The sequence below is a fragment of the Pungitius pungitius genome, chromosome 4, assembly GCF_949316345.1.
Source record: "Pungitius pungitius chromosome 4, fPunPun2.1, whole genome shotgun sequence".
Lineage (NCBI taxonomy): Eukaryota > Metazoa > Chordata > Actinopteri > Perciformes > Gasterosteidae > Pungitius > Pungitius pungitius.
Genome location: NC_084903.1, coordinates 14,082,169 through 14,104,331, shown reverse-complemented (window position 1 = coordinate 14,104,331; position 22,163 = coordinate 14,082,169). Strand labels below are relative to the sequence as shown.

The window sequence follows — 22,163 nt, the reverse complement described above, 5'->3', positions numbered from 1 at the left end:
TTCATTGACCCATCAAATAAAGTAGTCTATCATTGTGTAACAAATGTCCCTGAGCGAAACCTCTCAGGCAGCGCTTCTGAGCGGCGACAGCTTGCTCTACTCACGAGACTTCATGTTAGAGATGAGTAAAGACAATATTACGGTCCATTTAAAACGAGGAGTTCGTTTTTGTTCACTGTCGCCCCTCAATACAGTTTCAAGCAGATTAGCCCGCATCACCCCGCGAAGAGGCGCCGCCTGACAGTCCAAACGCGGGGATTTCTGCCACGCGATGACGTAGCGCCGAGTCCTCCGGTCTCTGCGGCGGAAGATGGCGGACAGCGGAACCATCGCAGCGAAAAGATGCGACTCTGGCTCGCTGTCCTCTGTGAGCATGGACACCATCTCGGCGCTGACGGAGCTGGAGGACCTGGAGAGGGTTTACCACCAGCTCTGCTCGGAGGAGGTTGGTATAAACCACCGTTAATGGCGGTTTGTTTGACGTGGACACTCTTATGTCGTCATTCACGTAAACTTCCGGGAAGGAAAACAAAAAACTCCACTTTGCCGAATAATGGCCGAGTTAAGGATGAATGATTCAGATATCTTAAGAGCTTACCAGATAAAGCAAATAACATATGAAGTCAGGTTGCAGCAGCTTATTATACCGCTGTTAATGCAATATGGTTATTCAACTCATTCTATACTGTGTCATGTCGTATTTTCTAATAAGTGACACTCCACCCTCTTCATCCGACATTATCATGTATAGACAAGTAATACATGTGTGGTGTTTCTTTACATTGCGTATGCATGTTTTGATAGAAAGTATGAAAGCAGTTGGTTTGGTATTAAAAAAATGTACTGACGTTGTATGGACATACAGAGTATATGTGAAGCTAAAAATATGACATGCTTTGGTTTTCACCTCTAATACAGAAAGAAGTGGATTCTGAGCTGGACAGACTGGTGGGACAGGAAGGGACCATTCACACAAAGATGCTAGCACTGCAGAGGATGGGGTATAGTTTGTAGAAATCATTGCCGTTTCAAACTTGCCCAATGATCTCCATTTATTTGAGCTCCAATCAACAGCCTGTGTTCTCCTGTATCCATTATACAAACAAAGGCCTTTCTGTGCTCTGCAGGCCCAGCTTGCAGTTGATTGGTGGAGATGCCAGTCAGTTGTCGGGTATGATCACATTTACCTGCAGCCTGGCTGAAAACGTCAGCCGCAAAGTCAGACAGCTTGACCTGGCGAAGGTAAGTGCATCCTGTGTAAAACACCTTACAGTTTGAACTGTCGTTTATAGTCTGTTAGACGTTTTCACTTTTTTATTGATTAAGATTACTACAGGAATGTACAGGGCCGCACACAAAGATCTTAGTGTTTTTTCTTCTTTTCTGTTTTGGTAGACACGGCTGTACAACGTCATCCAGCGTGCAGACGACATCCTCGATCTGAAGTTCTGCACAGACGGCGTGCAGACTGCTCTACATAACGAAGATTACGAGCAGGCTGCCGCCCACATCCACCGTTACCTCTCTCTGGACCAGTCGGTTATCGAGCTCAGCCGTCAGGGAGAAGAGAGTACGAAGCCTTTAGCTCTCTGTCGTAGTGCATAGCTCAGTATGTGGTCTGTCACTTCAGTGAAGACGTTTTGTTATCTTATTGCTGCTTTGTGTTTATGTACTGTTTTGACATTCAATTTGTCAGATAATTATAGGAATGTGGTTATTTATTTATTTACATTATACATCCAGGCTTTAACTGTAACTCTGCCAATGCTCCATGTGTCCACAGGCAGTGCTGTGGATGCCAGTCTGGTGATGCTGCAGGAGGCAGAGAAGAAACTGAAGGTGATCGTTGCTGAGAAGCTGGATGAAGCTGTTGCTGCAGTTGACCTCTCACAAGTGGAAAGGTTTTTCAAGATCTTCCCTCTGTTGGGACTCCACCAGCAGGGCCTCGCCCGTTTTGGCCAATATCTCTGCAGTCAGGTCAGTGGTGTTTTGTTCCTGTTTGTGAGTATTGCTCAAAAACTTGATTGTGGACTTTGCTCGAAAGAGGCCAAGGACCAATCAATAGTTAGTAAATTTATTGTGCAGATCTTTTCAAATTAATTTAGGAGATTAGGCATCCTCGTGCAGCCTTTGTCTAGGCACATACATTCTTAGGGCTTCTTGATTCTGGTGTTGCTCCCATTTAGAAATGTGTGTGTAAAGTTGCATTAAAGTTCACAGTTCCCACTCTGTAAATACATGTTGATAACGGCCTGCTCCATGACCATAAATAGGCAGAATTAGTTAATAAGATGTTTTATGATTGTAAGATATTTTATAAGATGGCAAATATAGTTGGACTCAAATAGAGATGTATATATTTCATTCAAACATTTTCACACATATATACAACAGCTTGCCTCCAAAGCTGAGGAGAACCTGATCTTGGCTGCAGGAGGAGAGCTGGGCGAGAAGAGAGCACCGCTTGTATTTGCAGACACTCTGACACTGTTGCTTGAGGGTGAGAAACCAGGCCTGACTCTCTCTCTCTGTGAATGTGTGTGAACATTTACCTTCATATGCTCAGAGTTTGCCCCTCTAACGCATGGGGATGCATTTACAGGTATTGCTCGTGTAGTCGAGACTCATCAGCCCATAGTAGAGACGTATTATGGTCCAGGCCATCTCTACACACTCATCACCCACCTGCAGCAAGAATGTGACCAACAGGCCCAGAAAATAGTTGACAAGTTCATCCAGCAGAGAGGATACCACAACAAGGTGAGCATGACATCTGAACTGCATGATTAGTGTGTTTCACTGCAGACTTAGAGTACAATACGTCTTCTTTTCTCCATCAGGAGAAGCAGTTAGTAAAAACAGACACATTACATTAGTCCCTTTGTTGAGTGAGATCCCTCAGGGAACCTGTGCCCATCCTCTAGTTTCAGGTCGTCCAGAGTAGCATGATGAAGAATACGCCGGGAGAGGGAATCGAGCCCAAGTATGTTTTTCCCGAGCAACATCCTGCTCTCCACTATTATTTTCTGTGAGGTATTTTAGTTTATCCGTCTGTCTCACATGAACAGAGAACTGGACCCTGTACTGACTGAAGTAACCCTGATGAACGCAAGGGCCGAGCTCTACCTGCGCTTCCTACGCCGTCGCGTGCTGGCTGACTTTGAAGTCGGGGATGCTCAGAGCGTCACGCAGGGTAGTTATACATCAACGCGTGGTGATGCATGCGCCGATTCCCTTTTTAGACGTAAAGAATCAAACATGCTATTTCTTTGCACATATTTGAACAACCAGAGCACCAGCAGAACGTGGAGAAGCTCCTGAAACACTGTTTGCTGAGCAGGACGATGCAAGAGCTGATTGGATACTATGTTCCAATGGAAGAGTACTACATGAGAGAGTCTGTCAACAAGGTAAGGAGTTTCATACAGTATACTATAAAGAAATTAACAAATTTGAGCCATATCAAAATAAATAACTGTACATTCACAATTCCACACATCTTTCTATATTCTAGGTCAAAAAATATTAATTCTGAATCTTATTATGATTTTAAAGCTTATTTGGCAAACTGATATATGAAATAAGGGCACATGTTGTGTGTTAGAATGATCTGATCTGAGCAAAATAGTTCAATAAAAGGCAACCTCAACAAAAAAATAACTGTTGTCCCTTTTAACAGATTGGAATATAATATGAAAGTGTTAAACATTTATGATATTAACCTTGTATTTCACACATTTCATGGCCTCTTTAATTATCTGAACGTATTCAATTTAAATGAAAAGTTGTTTTCCTCCTCAGGCTGTTACTATGGATACATATGAAAAGGGTCAGCTGAACTCCAGTATGGTGGATGACTGTTTCTATATCGTGAAGAAGTGCATCAGTAGAGCGTTATCCAGCTCCAGCATCGATTGCCTCTGTGCCATGATCAACCACGCCAACTCTGTGCTGGAGTCTGACTTCAGGTGCTCACTCTTCTCTTACTAATACACTCTTTGTTTCCTCTTTCTTACGCCTTCCTTTCTTCCCGTCTCATCTATGTGCCCCTTCTTGCACTGTCTCTGTGCATCTGTCAGGGAGGTGCTAAATAATAAGCTGCGGCAGGGGTTCCCAGCTACGACACTTCAGGACATCCAGCGGGGCGTCAGCAGTGCGGTCAGTCTGATGCAGAGCAGCTTGCAGCAGGGGAAGTTCAACACAATGGGAATCGAGAGTGCTGAAAATGCCAAAGCGGCATTTCTGGTAAGATGCATAGACGCCGTTCTTAACTCGCTCTCATGCAGCATCTTAGACATTGTCGGCCGGACTGAAAAAAAATCATCATTAATTTAAGGAAGGAATCAAATGCATGAATAACTTTGACCTAATTTAAGTGAGGTTATATTTGCAACAGTTCTTGAAGAAAGCATCATTTAAAAATGCATAGCTCCCAAAGTAATTCTACAGACTTTGACCCTATTGGCTCTTTCTTTCTATCCCAGGTGACTCTGAATAACGTTGAGGTGTGTAGTGAGAACATCACAACGTTAAAGAGGAACCTTGAGGTAAGTTGTGCTGACACTCTGCATCCATTCATCTTGTCACTTCATACTTGATTTTGTTGACCGAAGATTCACTTTTTTTTCTTTCCTCACAGAATGACTGCTCCAAGTTGTTCAATCAGGGCCCCGGCTCTGGGGAACAAGCTAAGATCGAAAGCTGTCTGTCTGACCTCGTCAATACATCCACCAAGTTCAAGGATCTCTTACAGGTTGGTGTCACACACACCACACACACCACATACATTGATCCGTGCTTGTCAGCCGAGCGTTGTGTATTTAAAATAGGAGCTATTCAGCAGTGAACAGTTTATGATTAGTGTTACAGAACATTCCCTTATATATTCATTTTAATGTTACTCGCGAAAAAATAAGTACAATGCAAAGTTGTTGAGATCTGGTAATGTTTGTATTAAATAAACTTTAATTTAAAGAACATAACTGTGTAATTTTACAAATGGAGGACTAAAACCTTCCTGCCGCAGGTTGAATAGGTTTTATAGCCATGTAACACAGGACTTGAGGATCCGAGGTTGTGTACAGTAGAGTGTAAACTTGTGTTAATATAATCCTCTTTGTCCCCAGTGTCCAGTCAAAAAGTTAAAAAGTTTGTATTCGGATGTGATTTTACTTCACAGGAGGGTCTGACTGAGTTAAACACAACAGCTATAAAGTCTCAGATCAAACCCTGGATCAGCGGTTTCCTCTCCATCACACACAACATAGAAGAGGTAACGGTATCACAATAGTGAACAAAATTAAACTTGAGGTTACGGATCATGTTGCTATATCAGCTGGTGTTCTTCACAGGAGGAGTTTAATGATTACGAAGCTAATGATCCCTGGGTGCAGCAGCTCATCATTAACTTGGAGCAGCTCATGACGGAGTTCAAGGTATCTTGTCTGAGCAGCTCTGACTCCAAAAAATGAATGCATCCTCCCTCCTTACCACTTCAACTTCTGTCTCCTCACCAGACGGCCTTATCTCCTATCATCTACGACACTCTGACCAGCCTGATGACCAGCTTGATATCTATTGAAATGGAGAAGACGGTTCTCAAATGCTCATTCAGCCGGGTGAGGAGCCGGGCTAGGCCACTAGGTGGCGCCGCGCACCATCTGCATCACGTCACTGACACATGATGATAAGCCTGAGCAATGATTTATTAATGAGTTCAAAAAGACCTGCAGTAGAGAAGGCCTCCTTTTGTCACGAAAGCATCTGCCTATTTTAAGCGTGTTCACAGTGACCCTCTGGATGGATGTTGATACCAGGTTCTGCAACATGAAGTCTGTCCACTGACTATGTTTCTTCTGTCCCAGCTCGGAGGGCTGCAGTTCGATAAAGAGCTTCGGTCTCTTGTGGCGTATCTCACCACCGTGACCACCTGGACCATCAGGGACAAGTTTGCTCGCCTCACACAAATGGCCACCATCCTCAACCTGGAGAGGGTAATCTCAATCATATTACAGGCATAATCTGAATAATTGTGTGTCTATGGCAGTAGTGGAATGTAACTAAGTACATTTACTTAAGTATTTCCGTTTTATTCTGCCTTTTATAAAAGTTGACTTTAATATTTATCTAACCGGTTTAGTTCATGTTACTTTACAGATTAGGATTATATGTACAAAACATAAGGATTTTGTGAAACATGATGCTTTGCTTTTACTGACAACATTTAAAGGAGATGATTTAGCTCAACCTTGGTCAAGTAAAAAAGTGAAGTAGGACATTCAGGGTCTATAAATGCAAACCATAAACCAGTGTGGGACCTCTGCTGCAAAACTGCCCCAAATAAAATAAACTAATGACTTCAGTGAAATGCAGATTACACATCGATGCATCAACAGTAATAAGTCAGTAAATTCTCACTGGGACAATTTTCTGCATTATGAACAATATGACTTTTTACATTTGGTGAAAGAAACTTGCAATCTTCTACTATTATTTAGTTAAAGTAAAACCTTTCTCCGTTTTTTTCCTTACTGCAGGTAACCGAGATCTTGGATTACTGGGGCCCAAACTCGGGCCCTCTGACGTGGCGGCTGACCCCGGCGGAGGTGCGTCAAGTTCTGGCGCTTCGCGTTGACTTCAGAAGTGAAGATATCAAGAGGCTGAGACTGTAACTGATGAAATGATTGACCTGCAATACCCACCGTGTGATGCTTTGCACTAAAGAGTTCTGCACAATCCAGGTTTAATCCATGTTTCTGTAAATGGAGGCGGGTGGAGCTTGGGCAAATGGCCAGGGATTTTATTTTTGTCTGAAGCCAAAATCCTGGAGATTCTGGAGATTTCAGTCTGTTTTTTCAGTCTCTGCCTTCTGCTCCGCACACAGCTGATGTCGGCCCATATCACAGTTACAGCTCCGGTTTTAAGGGCGTAGCCTTTAGTTAACGTTGAACTATTAAAAACTAATGATCTGTAAATTATGAGAATATTAACTAAAAAGCATAATCGTGTCAGACCGGGAGTTGCGACCTGTTAATCTGTATCTGAGAAACGAACACACTGGGACTGAGGGGAGCCGTCAGTGAAACAGAGCAGTAATGAACGTCGCACCCATTAAACTGACAGAAGCAGGTCACACAGCTGATCCAGCCTAGTCACTCAATATATGAATAGCGCCTTGTCTCTGATGATGAAACACTTTTAACCTAATAAATTGAGAGCTGTTCTGCAACGCCTCTGATCCCTGCCATCCGCCACATTTCACCAAGTGCTGGCCCATTGCCGTGCAAGACCTGATCCCAATCCCAATACACATATACATATTCCTGACACTAAATGCAAAGCTGTGTTCACTGGGCAATAAAGCATTAAAGGTGGTCCATACTCATTATTGTCAGCCTAATTTCCTGGTATAACCTGTTTTTATGCAAAGATTAAAGCTGGTCGGTGTGTGTCTCTGCCTGAGTGGGCCGCCGCGCGCGTGTTCATTGTCAACTCTCTTCCCTGCGTCGGTTTAATCAGACTCAGACCACAAATAGCAGGAATAGTTAGGAAAAGTGTGGTTTTTAATGTAAACACAACATTCGATTGGCTCAGCACAAACATTCCACATGAGAGCAACCAATAAACTACCAAATAGGATGGGGTGCAGCACAAAAACATTCACAGTAAAAAAAAAAATCTGGTATAATCATAATATATATACAGTACGGTGCTTTTAAGGTGAAAATGGAGATAGGATATAGGGACTGATATGTGATAGATAAGAGTATAGAGAGAAAGGAGAATTTCTGGGTGCACTGGTGAAAATGGAGAGCTGTACTTTTTCTCTGTGAAAAGAGAAATGGGGGGGGGGGGGTTGATGGTTCCCTGTTTACTGATAAGGGAAGAAGAGGGTTGGGGAAATCCCAAAACTCCCCAGAGGGTGCCTCAAATGATATTGTTCTCGTGCAGTCTTCTACTTCTACACAGATTCACATCGAAGGGTAAAGCACCACACGGAGAACAAGATGTCATTGGAGGGCTGCTTCCTACCCTCTGAGCCGTAGACCGGTGTCTGTGTACCCAGGTTTTCATGTCAGGAAATAAATATGTGGCACGGGATTTCAGGAGGTAGAAGGAGGCATGAGGCTTAAATAAAAAAACCATTCGATGATAATCTGATATTTAAATAATATTACTTTATAGTATGAACATGAATTATGATTTATTTTCCTAATCTGCCCTCAGATTGGCACCAATATGACTTTTATTTTATTTTTTTTAGCTATCATTAGCAGCTAGGCATTTCCTCACGCTACAAGACGCCAATGGAAATGGGCAGCCACGCTGAACAGAAGAATCCTGTCATTATGTTTTAAAGTAAAAGAAAAAAAGACCTGCAGGCTACCCGGTCATGTGTGGGTCTGAAGGAGAGGGAAGCTTTGTCCCTTCTGAATGTTTAAATAGCCTCCTTCCCGACCATGACCCTCAGCCACGAGCGCAGCACCTCCCCGATATCCTCATCATCTCCACCTTCACACACAGCGGCTCTTCAAACGCAGCACAGCAGGCTATTTTCAGTATAGATATGAATGCCTTGAGACGTGCACATTAAAACATCACACAAAGAATGGGACAGTAGTCCACGCCGTGGTTAAAAATTGACATTGCACTCTCCTCTGCTCTCCATTATTGAGTTTTGCAAAACGAGGGTTCAGCTGAATTCAACCTTGGTGCTGCCTCTTCTGGCCTCTCCAGTTGTTGACACAGTCATCAACAAAACATGAAACATTCAGCTCAAAATCACTTCTTTTTTTTTTATAGGACAAAACTGGGGTTGTATACTGAAATCCAAATGGGGGGAAGGGAACAAATCATGGCAATAATCCAGTGTGGTGTCAAGACGGCAGCTCTTTGGGTCCTTTTGGACGTGTAGTATTACATATTAATGTGTTTAAGTATCATCAAAATTATCATTATTAACACCTCATACTCTCCATAACAACCTCTGTGCTTGGCCAGGCCTCAGTATAAGCCACACCCTCTAAGGTTGTTTGCAATAATGATGTCGGTGACGGCATCAAACACTACCTGGATGTTTCCTGTGTCTGTGGCACAGGTCAGGTGACAGTAGATCTCCTTATTGGGAGAGCGGTTCTTACTTTCAAACTGAACCTGAATATATGCAGTAGCATCGTCGTAAGTATTAGCACCTGGAGAAAAAACACGGAGAGAAGAGCAGACAACATGAAGGACCAAAATGTATCGTTTCGCTCGTGAGGAATTTCCGTCTGAAGGTGGAACTCACCTGTGTATTCTGGAAAACAGATCGTCAGCGGTGACTTCTTGATCTTTTCAGCAAACAGATCCTTCTTGTTGAGGAAGAGGATGATTGAGGTGTCGATGAAGAACTTGTTGTTACAGATGGAGTCAAAGAGCATGAGTGACTCATGCATGCGGTTCTGCAGGAGGTGAAGTAAAATGACTGAATGTATGCCAGTAACCAACCATTTATCTTTGCTTTACCAAACGATTGTTTAATGTGTCACTAATACTCACCTAAGTAACTGTCTTAAGTTTAAAGTGTGATCTACTAATACGTTTTTCTGTCAATTATCAAAAAAGGACAAATGTACAAATAAACATTTAAATGTTCATGTGTACTTCTCCTTTTTTAATGTTTGCTGGCTGACCACAGAAAGCAAGTAAACAACTAAATAAATTATTTTAATGTTTATTTGTTTGTGCTAGTTTCACTGTCTGTCATCCACCGGTTTCAGCATTGCCATTTGTATTTATTCAAATCAAGAGTCTAAGGATAGAGTTTATTGTACTGATTGTGAAGCCCTCTTAGATAGAAATGGGACATATAAATAAGAACGTCTGCTCTGTAACTGTGAGAGAGACACAATGAGCATGTAAATATATCGTCGGCCCCCGTACGGAATGACATTGGTGATTTTGCCGTCATGAGTCTCTAAACCACTCAGAAAACTGGGGCGTCGTTAACATCAGTCAAAGCCCCAGAGTGAATTATGCACCAGAGGGATTCAGACTTAATTAACTGAGTCACACTTACAGTTGTTTCATCTTCATGGAGCACCTGGTCGTACCCGCTCATAGCAACGCAGAAAATAATGGCAGTCACATCTTCAAAGCAGTGGATCCACTTCTTCCTCTCTGACCTCTGACCCCCAACGTCAAACAGCCTGGAAAACGCACGAGACGGTAGTTCAGATGTCGGGCTGTAATCCCTGAACCTAATCTGACACAAAACGCCAACAACATGTACTCCACCTGAAATGGAGGTTTTTGAAGGTGAAGTGGGTTTCGACGATACCAGTGGTCTTCACTCGGGTTCTCAGGATATCCTGCTCCGTGGGCTGGTAGTCTGGCGCCCCGATCCGGTCTAGACTGTCCAGGTAGCTGATGAGAGACAAAGATCGACCGGAATGTGGGTTAGAGGGCTCTTTGGCTCCTACGGGGTCCCCGGATCCCTTTGGCTGCACTCACTATTGGGCAGAGTCGTTGAGTTGGTATTCACGGGCGCGGCTGAAGCACTCCTGAGTCCCAGCATCGGTCCATACGCGCTTCATAGCAGTGAGAAGCTCTGCGGAGTACGGCTCTGTGTCCTCCATACGACTGACCACATCGCACACCAGCTTAGCATCGGCCTGGACAAATGGTTTTATGAGATCAGGGTAAGAGGAACAAACTTGTATCTGTGAAATAATGTTGCTGTGGTCATGAGTTCCAGTGAGTGAAATCCACTACATGGCTCAACCCATATAGATAAATATCCCATTTCAACCATTAAATATTACATTTAGATAAAATATCAGTTTCTCAGCGGTCTGTAGGTTGGCGTTTTAGCTGGTGGGCGCGACTAACTTTTCTATCCTTGTCTCCAAACTCGATGCCCAGTGAGTCCATGGCTCGAAGGATGGCCGCCAAGCTCTGGATGGTGTTGCTGTAGACCACAGGCTTGTACTGCTTCACATCATCCCCAGAAAAGCCATCTTCATGAATAATCCTGCAGGCGCAAACAGATATTAGCACAAGACAAGTATAGACTTGAGAGAATAAGTCACACATATCCATATGCTCCTACAGACCGAGATAATTAGGTTTTTTACAATGTCATGTCCACATATTCAGGCAGAGTTGTTTCTTTCTTGCTGTGTGTGTGTGTGTGTGTGTGTGTGTGTGTGTGTGTGTGTGTGTGTGCGTCAGGAGATTGTTGGCATTAAACACAACACGTATCCCCCCCCCTCGCTTTTCTTGTGTGTGTCAATGTATAATGGGATGGGAATTGATCACATTCTCAGTCTGCGATCTGTATTTGGACATTCATATTTAAGCCATGTATAATTTATGATGGTCAATGGAGTGGAATCAGTCAGAGCACAAATCAATCCCACCACACAGATCTATGCTGTTACATTTAGTGTGGCACAGTTAAACTGCGCATAGTCTGGTCATCATTAAATGATACATCAGCGCACCCTTCTCACCCTGATCTCATGCACACTGAATCTATGACATGTATTTGCCATCACTTCCTGACACGTTGAAACTTCAGCAGCTTCTTCTCACCTCTTTTTGTGATCTGTGATTGATGTTTGAGGAGCGGAAATAAATAAGGGATGATGTTTTTCACCTGAACTCACTCTATCCACTCTCATGGTGGAAAAATATGTTTTAGAGCTGTGCCAACTGGCCAGCTCCAGTTACATCCTAAAAATGAACAGTTTTATGATATAAAACATTAGCCTTCAGGGTAAAGAAGCTGAGCTCAGGAGTTTCCCACAGCAAATGCCATTTGATACTTTATGTCTACGACCAGCAACTATTATGTATTGTCAATATTACCAATGCAAGGAAATATCAAAAATATCAATAAAAATAAAAGAAAATATAATGTACGCACATGCAGGTTAGTATTCAATTACTATAATTCCAGATGAAAGTAAAGAATATAGTCCTCACATTTAGGTCGCAGAAACGTATGAATGTTTAGAATTATTTTATAAACACATACAACAAATGATTATTTATGATTTATGATGATTTGTGGGATTCTTTTTCAACATTTTGTGAGTTTAGTGTATGAAAGATTCATAAGGGCCTCAAAAGCCAAAGATGTTAAAATTACAGTAACCAAGTTACTTATACTTCATTGGTTGATCTGATTTGATTGATTTCTCGACTTCAAAGCTTTTTTATTCAGATAGTTAAAAATGCAAATTACAATTTTGCAAAAATAGAATTTGAAAATGTCATCTTCAAATGTCTGTCCAACCAGCAGACCAAATCTGAAATATGGAAAATTTCATAGATGTAACAAAAAGATAAGTCACATTTAATAATGTCAAAACAAGTCATTTTAGCTACTTTTACTTTTAATATAACTAAAACAATTAAGAGGTTATCAACCTCCAGGTCATTTTTAATTTAATGGACTCATTGTTACAGCTCTACATGCAGCACACGCAAGTGATGAACTGATCAATCACAGTCTCCAAAGAAGTCTAAAAATAGACAGCAATGACATTTCTACAGTGCATCTCCCTCAATGAAGTTGCTTCTGGTTCTCTCTCTCTCTAGGGAACTTCAGGAGTAGTTTCACTCTCAATGAAACCAATTCCTCCAGCACACATCCAGGTTTGGATCACATGGACCATGTGAAACTCTAGACCTTTATACCAACTTTCAACAGCCAGTGATGATGATGAGTAAACATATTACAGCGTAAAGTGTTAAACCTACCCTCCAACACCTAAACTTTATGACCCACACTGTGTGGGCGGCCAACACCTGTCCATCTGCTGCTTGCTGAGACTAAAAACAAATACTGAAAATATATATTTTTTTAATAGTACCTGGCCCGTGTCCCCGTGGTAAGGGCACATCAGTGATTTATGGCCGAACGTACAGGGAGGGTAATGAGGTGAAGGGAAGAGGATGGAGCAGTACTTGAAGGGGGGGAGGAGGGAGGGAAGGAGGGCGCAGTCGGTGTATTGCAGGCCGGGATGCGCTGCGAGAAACCCTGCTACACCACAAACACTGTTCCACAAGACAAACCCTGGAGCGTGCCCTTTCCTGCTTAGAAAAATCTAGAAACTTGCCTAAGAGGGTTATGAGAGAAAAAACAACAGTGATTTAAAACATCAAAAATGATTTTAGCTTAGACAGGGGAAGGTTCAGATGCCGTTTTTAGAAGCCATATTTCTGCGTAAATCCGCTTTATAGGCAAAGTACTCCCGGCGATATCGGGCACTTAAAGCCATTAAGATTAAAAGCAGAGGTATTCACTAATGGAGCTGTAGTGACCTCAATGTAATTCTCACACACACACACACACAGCATAACACGCACGCGCGCGCACACACGGAGGGAACAACACCCACATATCTCCGGTGGCACACTCCCCGTAGTCAAGTAAAAACCCTCGATAACTACATTTCAGCACCCGGGCGGTGAACAGCGCCCCTGGGACGCGCCGGGCGGCCTCACTGGCCCTCCTCCGGTGCTACGGCCTCTCGAAACATGGCGGCTCAATCTGCCTGAGCACAGATACGGGAAGGGCGCAATCTGGGGCCTTTTCACTCTGGCGGAGTCGTAGAGGGTTAATAGAAGCGAGAGAGAGAGAAAAAAAAAGAAAAAGAAAAAAAGGGACACACTTACTTCATCTGTTTGACGATGGTGCTTTTACCGGACTCCCCGCCGCCTGTAAAGAACGGAGCGCAGAGTGAGACCCCGGCTCTGAAATCAGTACCACGGAGAGCACCACCCGCCCCACGCAGTGCATCCGCGGCCGCGCCGCGCTGCGCACGCGGAGGTTTCTCCTCTTACCGAGCAGGAGCAGCTTGACGTCCTTGGCGGCGACCACCCCGTCCTCTTTCAGGTTCTTCTCGATGGCCTTGCTCCGGTCCAGAGCGGCGCGCTCCTCGGCGCTCAGTGTACATCCCATGTTTCCAGGCGAATGAGCGATCCCGTCGTCTCTCCCGTCCGCCCTGTCCCTCACCGACTCGCAATCAGTGCGCTGTCCCTCGCTCGAGCTCTCCTCGCGCGCTGTCCGCTACAGCATTAGGCCCGGATTGATCCCGAAACGATCTTTTCTCCGTGACTCCGTGTGCGCCTCTCTCGCTCCTTCTCCTCTCTCGCAGGGATTTGGGGGGGTGGGGTCGTTGTGCTCGAGCCTGCGGGGTTGGGGTTGTTGTTAGGTGGGGAGAGGGAGGGGGGCTGTCTCTCTCTATCTCTCTCTCTCTCTCTCTACAGGGCGGTGCTGGTGGTGGTGGTGATGAGGCCGTGGAGTGAAGCAGAGCTGGCTGCGCGATACTCACCTAACGCGGAAAATCTCGCTTACGTCAGAGCAGCCGGGGCTTTAATCACGTCCCATGAAAGATTATTCAAAAGGGAGGGCCGTTTAAATGGCAAATGTTGCACTCTTGTCTCTTGGCACATTACTGGAAATCGTCCCGTTGTCTGAATCAAACTCTAATATTCTCCTATTCTACAGGGAATCGCGGGGATGTTAAAACGACACAAGCAGGCCTCACACGCATGCGCGATGGCAACCAAGGAGACTAGATTGACCTATTAATTAGCCCACACAAATAGTCGGTTAATTTGTTGTTTTTAGTAGTAGTAGTCTTAAATAAAGTAAAAAAGACTGTGCAAGAAGACCTTTTGATCCTGTTATTATGTAAAAGTAGATGCAGCGGTACAGATACCCTATTTCAAGTAAAGGTCCTTCATTGAAAATGTTTCCTTATTATATAAGCATTGTATAATAACTGGATCTGTAAAGAAACAACTATAACTAAATGCACATTTGTATTGTGTAGTGTAGCATAGAAAGAATAGAAAGATTAAATAAATGGGCTACCAAGGCTTAAAACTTGAGGGTCAAAAATGTTAAAAATAAGACACCTCAAAAATCGCTCTCCATCTCTGCAGAAGAGAAGAGTATGAAATTTTATCTGGTGCATGTCACTATAAAGAGATTTATAGTTACAGCCTGAGTGAAAGACAATGCATTCCAAATGTGCCGAGGAAAACCCAACACACCTGAGAAATGACGGGCTCGCCACAAAATGAAATTATAATCTCAGCATCGGATTTAAACCCCCAGCGTGTGCCATGTTTGTGTAGAAGATCTCAACATTTTAATGAATCCCCAACTGTAGACGTAACATCAGTTTCCTGGTTATACCAGGTTAAGTTTGTTTATCATGAAACGCATACACATTAAACTGTGTATATTTACGTTGGGGGTTGTGGCTCTATGTAGCAATAACAAAGTGTGTGTGATAAAAGGGTTCTAATCCACACATCACATCTGGATGGATGGTCAAGTGGAGTACAAAAAGGGGGGTTGGGCTTTTTCAATGGACTCTGAATGGAAACCAGCACAGGAGCTCTACATGAGGAGACTCGGTCCATCAGCCTGGCAGAGATAAAATCCTCTGAAAATACACACGCACCTCAGCTACACCCTCCAACTCTGACCCCTCAGGCTCCCACAACGTGACACATGCGGGCCCATACACACATTTAGCAGCACCAGTAATCAGCACAGTTTAATCAGATGAGCAAGTGCATGTGTGTGTGTGAGAGAGAGAGAGAGAGAGAGAGAGAGAGAGAGAGAGAGAGAGAGAGAGAGAGAGAGAGAGAGAGAGAGAGAGAGTGAGAGAGTGAGTGGTAGAGCGGGAGGATTAACAATAAATTATACCTGAGGGAATTTTGACAAAATTACGTTTTCAGATTTAATTACACTAATGTATTGAACATAGACATGACTTTTTTCATACAACAATTTAATTTGTATGCACCCATTTTTTAGAAAAGAAAGAATAACCTTAAACCTAAGGTTTCCTCTGTAAAATGACACCAAGCACGAATAAGTTCAAGCAGTGCATTAAACTCATGACAGCATGTCCTTTAAAAGGTCAGATCATTTCCTCTAAATGAAACAATATCACTAATAATTGAAAAACAAATCATGATCAATTGATTTACACAGCTCTAATGTGTTCACACAACATGCACGCCACACACACACACACACACACACACACACACACGGGAATGACTTTGACTGACAGACGATCAATCAATAACAAACGTACTGTATATTATAAGCAGGAAGGACAATGTCAACCATCCTCATGCGGAGAGGATCCGTCACCCCTCAGTTTTTAAAAACTGAACCAGAGAACGACCAGTCACTCTCGTGGCTGAATCTCCAGAATACTTTCCGCCAGGCTGGTGAGTTTGCAGTCCTCCAGCGCTTTGACCAGTCGGCTCAGCTTGGCCGCCCTCCCCTCTGCCTGGATGAAGCGACTGAGCAGCTGGTAGGCTTGCTCGTACAGCCCTTCTCTCTCGTACTCGTAGGCCAGGTTGTCTATGGCCAGGCCCTTCAGAGCCCGGCAGCTCTTACCCAGGGCCCTGCCCACGTGCTTCCAATGTCGGCCCACTCCGTTAGAAAAGCTCTGAACGTCTCCCGCGCTCAGCATTCGGTCCTCTGTTGGGACAAAGGGTTAAGGAAGAAGAGAGGTTGCATTAGGTGTTCTGCTTGGTATCTGACGATTTAAGCCCAGTCTTTAACCTCTAATTTGGTTCTTTACAATTCATTAGAGAAACATCCGACTCTTTAGTTGCTAAATGATCGTGTTCACCAGCTAGTTTATAAATGTTTGATCCAGAGCAAAAATAAATAAATTACTGCAGGTCAAAAAACCAAAATGAACTGAAACATGCTCCTTAAAGGCGAGAGGAGATGAAGATTCATCTCTTGAGTTTTTACACAACAGCTTTGACATCAACCAAAAGCCATTGTCGACACAAAAATATTGGCTTGTGCATCTTCATGATTGTAAATATGTGTGGGCTGAACAATTCGGTAATTATCAATGATGCTCCATCAAAAGCACCAAAATCAATTTACAAATCCCAAGAGAATAAGAGCAGCTCTGCATTGTTTCAGCGTCTGTCTGAAGAGGACTTTCATTTCATCATTATGCCTAAAACACAGAGGGAGCTTGACAGTTTTTGTAGCTTGAAGCTACAAAAATGAAAGACACCTAAAGGTATAGTATGAATACATACATTTTTTTTAATTTACACACCAGAAAATCCGTTTTCATTATTCAGTTCTAACTAGAAACCAGGTCAGCTTTGGCTGTCGAGGCACTCAGGGAACAGAAGTCCCCAATGCCCAGACACAGTTGTGCGTCTGAAGAGGCTGAAGCTACATTTACATGAACTGAAATTCAATCTTTACTTAACAAAAAAACAGAAATCAAATTAACTTTCAAGACATTCCAATACCTCATCAGTAAATGTTAATTTAACAGTTCAATATGAGGTCAACGGATTCAAAGCGATCCAAATACACAATGCGCTGGCACTGATCTCTTCCCATGGACTGACCATCGAAAAGGTTAAATTAGAGAGTCAGATGAGAAACAGCCCTGAAGGCTGTCAGTGCTGTGATAACCACATGGACCACAAAAGTGTCCGCCTCTCGTATCGCCCACTAAAGACTAAACAATGCTTTTTCTAATCTATAGTGTAACCTCACATGCCAAAAGTCTGGCACCAGCTATTGGAAGGACTCTACAAAATACGTAAAAGTAGAAATGGTTGTCTTGACTCACCAAACACTTTATTCTGAAACTTGAAGCAGTTGCTGGGGACGGGACACTCTTCCTGTGTGGGGGGGGCAGGCTGAGGGACAGGGCCGCGGACCTGAGTCTGCAGCTGCTCCTCCAGATGTTCAATCTCCTCATCGCGCAGGCGCTCGGGCTGACACAAAATTATAAAGTTCAGGTAGGCTGAATAAAAAGAATGACATTTAGGTGAACTCACCCTCTTTCTCTCACTTGTAATGTTAAGAGAAAGATGATGAAACTATGGTAATTATTGAGACCACAAATGATGACGCATCATGAAACCTGACCATATAAAACCTGCTTTTGATTGTTAAAAGTTTTGAATTGTTATGCCGTGAGCAGATAGTAACGCTTGAGGGACAAAATCTTTGATGACTTCATACAGACATTAAATAATATATAGGGTATATATATATATATATATATATAAGGTGTTGTATGTGATTCAACACAATGTCAGGCTGAATGAATAAAGATTAGCAATTAAACACCTTGACATTTCAAAACACTGGAGCTCGATCTCAAAATGCTGAAGCAAAGGATGAGAGAAAAGTCGTGGATACCTGTGACAGGTGGATGTGCTGCAAGCAGAGCTCCAGCTGGTCCAGATAGAGGTCCAGGATGTGTGTGCTGGCCTTGAGCTGAGTTTCCACAGTGAACTCCTGGGGAAGAGTAAGAAGTCGGCCGGCGTGTTGAGAGAGGGACTGACGTACCGCCCCTGAGCTGTAGCTCTCCAGGAACTGCCGACATGCCAACATGTCCTCGAACTTCATCTCCACCCCCAGAAACGGGTCGGCGTCATGGACCTTAAGTATCTCGTGACCGCCCAGACCTCCGGCAGAATCTGACCGCGGAGACAATACCGATTCATGAAGGTGAAAAAAAATACTGACCTATGGCCACAGCATCTTTTAACTCGATTGGTATACGAGGCGTGCCGAGCCCAACTCACCTGTGAGTGTCAGCTTGATGACTTTAAAAACGATGAACTTTCCCTGTTCTCTGTCTTTGAAGAGAGAGAGCAGGTTCACACCAGGACAGAGGGAGCGCAGGAACATGACGGCACATCCGGTCCACGGCCCACCATCCACAGTCTTGTCGGCCATCGTCTGAGCACAAAATAAAGACATCACAAGTTTGTTAATAAAAGTTTAGAATAATTAGTTCAAGCCAAAGAGTGTGTGTGTGTGGTTATTTTGAATTCATCTCCTCTTCATAACATGCCACATAAAAACACTGACTGGGACTAAAGATTTTTACATCTTCCATGTGTCCACAGCTCTGACTAACATATGTGTTGTTAACTGAATTAAAACATTTGTAAATTAGAAGAAAGAAAAAGGGCCCTGAACTTCAAGCAGGTTAAGATAAGTAAAGACGCTGAGGGGTTTACCAGCAAAACAGAAATCCTGCTCTGACATCATTAATTGACTTAATTTAATTATAGTTGAAGAAAGTAGTTGATTTCAATATGTCATTTAAATGCAGTTGTAATTTGAGTGTAGCTTTGAAGGAATCTGGGAGAGTGGTTTCTATGGGGCATACCACATGTTACAGGTTCAGCTTCTAAATGCGAGGCTTACGTTTCCTTTCAACTGAGGCGGATGAAACAATTTCCGATCAGAAGGATAAATCATTTGATTTCTCTAAATAAATCTGCCTGTGACCGCCAGAAACATGCTACCTCCTAGAGTTTAACGTCTGTCCTCGTGGTCCTTTGGCGTCTCGGAATCACTTCTCTCCAACCTTTTCTACTCCAACATCCTTTTGAAAGCCTCATTACATAAAAACATGCTTAAACTAAGTCCTCCCCTCCCCCAGTCGAGCCCCTAACTCGCCCGTTAGCTCACTCTTAGTGCTGTCTCCGTGCACGGGATGCAGAGCGCTGTGCATGGAAAGAGCATCCTCTGAGCTGGATTATATGCATGTCCCCAGAGTACTCTAATACACAGTATCCTTGGCTACTGGCTTTACAAGAAACTCCACAATTTAGCGAGTGTGTAATTTTTTGTTATCCTATCTACCGGTACTCTGGAAGTGTACGTGAGATTTGTTTCAACAGCTCTGTGAGGATTAAGTGATCATGAGGAGCTTAAAATATATCATTTAGCTTTTGCTGGTAAAAGGCCACCTCTAGTATTCCCTTGACAGCTTGGCTGACATTTAGGTGAGATATATTGGATTCACACCGCAGGGTCAATAATTTTAGCTTCATGTGATAATGGGAGTCGATGCTGGTGTTTTGTGTTGTTGTCTTCGGCGCTCATAGCTCTGGATGTAACCCTGACGACCCAGAAGATCTGTTGATGATCGTTGATGAATAATTTAGTCACTGGAGAAATGCCCTTTACAACTTCACAGATATACCAATGTTAGCACTTGGCCTGATTGGTGCAGCAACCAGTCCGAAACCACAAAACAATCAATTTACCATTCTGGATGTTTTGATGATGAATTACTGATAATATATCATAAATATGTAATTGGTGATTCCATTTGTGACAACTGACGAATTGACCAAATAACTGAACTGATATATCAACTACTAGACGCATATAGACTGATATCAGACTTTCAGCTCTGACAAATTACAAAAAAAACCCCGACATTTAATGAAAACGGTGTTATATTGAAAATGCACAATAGTAAATGACACCAAAACAACTCTTAAATCATAGGAATGTTTTGACTTGTTTGCTTGAGTGAACACTTGCAAGTCCTAAACAGGGGAACCGGTTTTAAGCTGTTCTGGGAATTATTCAGGAAATTACAGTACTGTAAGAAAGAGGAGTAGGTGTGTTTGTACCTCGTTGCGACATGAGAGTGAGGGAGAAGAGGTTTAATCAGTGGGAATACGTCAAAACACCTGTGTAGGTGTACCGTGGCCGTGTCGGGGCTTGAAGAAAGGTTCAAATGTTTCTGAGCTTTCAGTAAACCAGACTCAAAAGGATAAACACATACAGAGTGGTTTCTTTAAAGCGTTGCAATGTGATTAACCAGGCAGGTTTGATTTACTGTAAATCTACTGATAAGGGAAGAAGCAACAATGATTATTACATCTCAGGGAAATGTTAGTGTGCTGAAATAATTAGTCAAGGAATTGATTAACAGGAAAAAAAGAGGAAAAGTAACACAGAGAAAAAGTAACTCACAGATAAGTTGGACTCGTGTACATGTACTTTGAACAATAACAGTGAGTATTGTGTTTGTGGGCGTGTGCTTAGAAACTCAAAAACAACACGTGAAACGCTCCTTTGAATGAGGATAGATCTTTAAACTAATTTCCCTTATATCGTGTATAACATTTCTGTGATATAGAAAGTATAGAAACTAAATTACTGATATAAAACATTTGACCGTATTCGTAGAGATGTCTGTATAGTAAATCAACACCCAGATTTGAGTGCAATTCCAAGGCGATAAATGCCTTTAATGGCCTTTACTTAAAGAAAGTTGTTGCTATTCTTCGCGGTGCACGTGATTTTTGGTTGAAGTAACTCGCGGGAAGTTAGCTCTTTGAAATCCTTTATCAAGAACTTTCCTGGTAAATTGCAGCTCGATTGGAGTGAGGATCATTGGGAGTTTGAATCGCATAGGCTGTATTTTTAACATAAGCCGTAAAAGCAGGTCGGACATGGATCGTGTGGATAAATCGTTCGTACGCTCACAGCGTAAACTGGACACAACTGACGTAAAGCTTCGGCCGCAGTGCGACAAACAAACAGCTGAACGTGTTTTTACTCTTCAGCTAAAACACTGGATCAAGCAGACGGACTTTCTAAGGATTCATTCTTTGTATTGACTGTACAGTAAGTTGTTGTTAAAGTGTGTACTTACTTACCTTGAAACTTTGTTATATTGTTCGGTGGCTTGACGCTTCCTCCTGCGGGGTCACACCCACTGACACCGTCATAACCTCCCGGCCTCCCATTGGCTGAGAGTGCATCAAAGACCGCTCCGATTGGTGGAAGTCGACACGCAGCCTGTGGGCAGAAAATCGTGACGGAAAGGAAGTGAGGGAGAAATAGAATGTAGGCCAAAACGTATTTTTTTTAATCTTTAGCATGAACATGTTATTATTTGTTATGACTATGAAATGAACCTCAATGGGTGGGCAATAACTGAGTTAAAGTAATCAGGGAAGCTACAGATAGGGACAGACTTTGGTCTGAGTATCAGATTCATAAAAACTGTCAATTTAAAAAACAATACTGTTATTCTCCACCAATGAATGTTTGTATTTTGGTGTCTGAAGTGCAGAACTTGTTACTTTGGTTGTTTGCGTCTGTCTTAACAGCTGCTAAAAAAATACATTACAAGGCAACGCATAGCAAGTGACAAAAATGAATAACAAGAATACACAGAAAATCGAATACGCTTTTTAGATGATCCAATACTTTATTTACAAAAAAATGTTGCAGCGCTAATTTCACTAAAATCTTATATTTGTAGTTTTCATAAAATGAATACTAAAAAGAACTGTAATCTGATCTAATCTAACTTGAC

At 42.8% G+C, this 22,163-nt stretch overlaps 3 protein-coding genes across 4 annotated transcripts; 1 reads left to right on the top strand and 2 right to left on the bottom strand.

Moving 5' to 3' along the window:
- Window positions 1-242: 242 nt before the first annotated feature.
- cog4 (component of oligomeric golgi complex 4) lies at window positions 243-7,385 on the top strand. The gene is made up of 19 exons (XM_037452936.2): window positions 243-445; window positions 919-1,001; window positions 1,128-1,242; window positions 1,396-1,570; window positions 1,784-1,977; window positions 2,395-2,500; window positions 2,603-2,760; window positions 2,925-2,983; window positions 3,069-3,193; window positions 3,292-3,410; window positions 3,802-3,968; window positions 4,080-4,245; window positions 4,485-4,547; window positions 4,640-4,753; window positions 5,180-5,272; window positions 5,352-5,435; window positions 5,517-5,618; window positions 5,865-5,993; window positions 6,537-7,385. Exons 1-19 carry the CDS (start codon window positions 311-313, stop codon window positions 6,669-6,671), a joined length of 2,322 nt encoding a protein of 773 aa, XP_037308833.2. The 5' UTR covers window positions 243-310; the 3' UTR covers window positions 6,672-7,385.
- Window positions 7,386-7,539: 154 nt separating this feature from the next.
- Window positions 7,540-14,496, bottom strand: gnao1b (guanine nucleotide binding protein (G protein), alpha activating activity polypeptide O, b). 2 transcript variants are annotated; one of them, XM_037453020.2, is made up of 9 exons: window positions 14,325-14,496; window positions 13,834-14,180; window positions 13,666-13,708; window positions 10,870-11,011; window positions 10,492-10,652; window positions 10,276-10,404; window positions 10,058-10,187; window positions 9,287-9,440; window positions 7,540-9,191 (listed from the first exon to the last, which is right to left on the bottom strand). In XM_037453020.2, exons 2-9 carry the CDS (start codon window positions 13,949-13,951, stop codon window positions 9,004-9,006), a joined length of 1,065 nt encoding a protein of 354 aa, XP_037308917.1. In that variant the 5' UTR covers window positions 13,952-14,180; window positions 14,325-14,496; the 3' UTR covers window positions 7,540-9,003. The 2 variants fall into 2 exon arrangements, with proteins under 2 accessions (XP_037308917.1, XP_037308909.1); XM_037453012.2 differs by having other exon boundaries at window positions 13,834-14,496.
- A 1,239-nt stretch (window positions 14,497-15,735) lies between these two features.
- On the bottom strand, window positions 15,736-21,597 carry tradd (tnfrsf1a-associated via death domain). Its single transcript, XM_037490832.2, has 5 exons — window positions 21,499-21,597; window positions 18,610-18,766; window positions 18,221-18,501; window positions 17,643-17,790; window positions 15,736-16,507 (listed from the first exon to the last, which is right to left on the bottom strand). The coding sequence occupies exons 2-5, from the start codon at window positions 18,761-18,763 to the stop codon at window positions 16,209-16,211; spliced, it is 882 nt and encodes a 293-aa protein (XP_037346729.2). The 5' UTR covers window positions 18,764-18,766; window positions 21,499-21,597; the 3' UTR covers window positions 15,736-16,208.
- Between the last annotated feature and the right edge of the window lie 566 nt (window positions 21,598-22,163).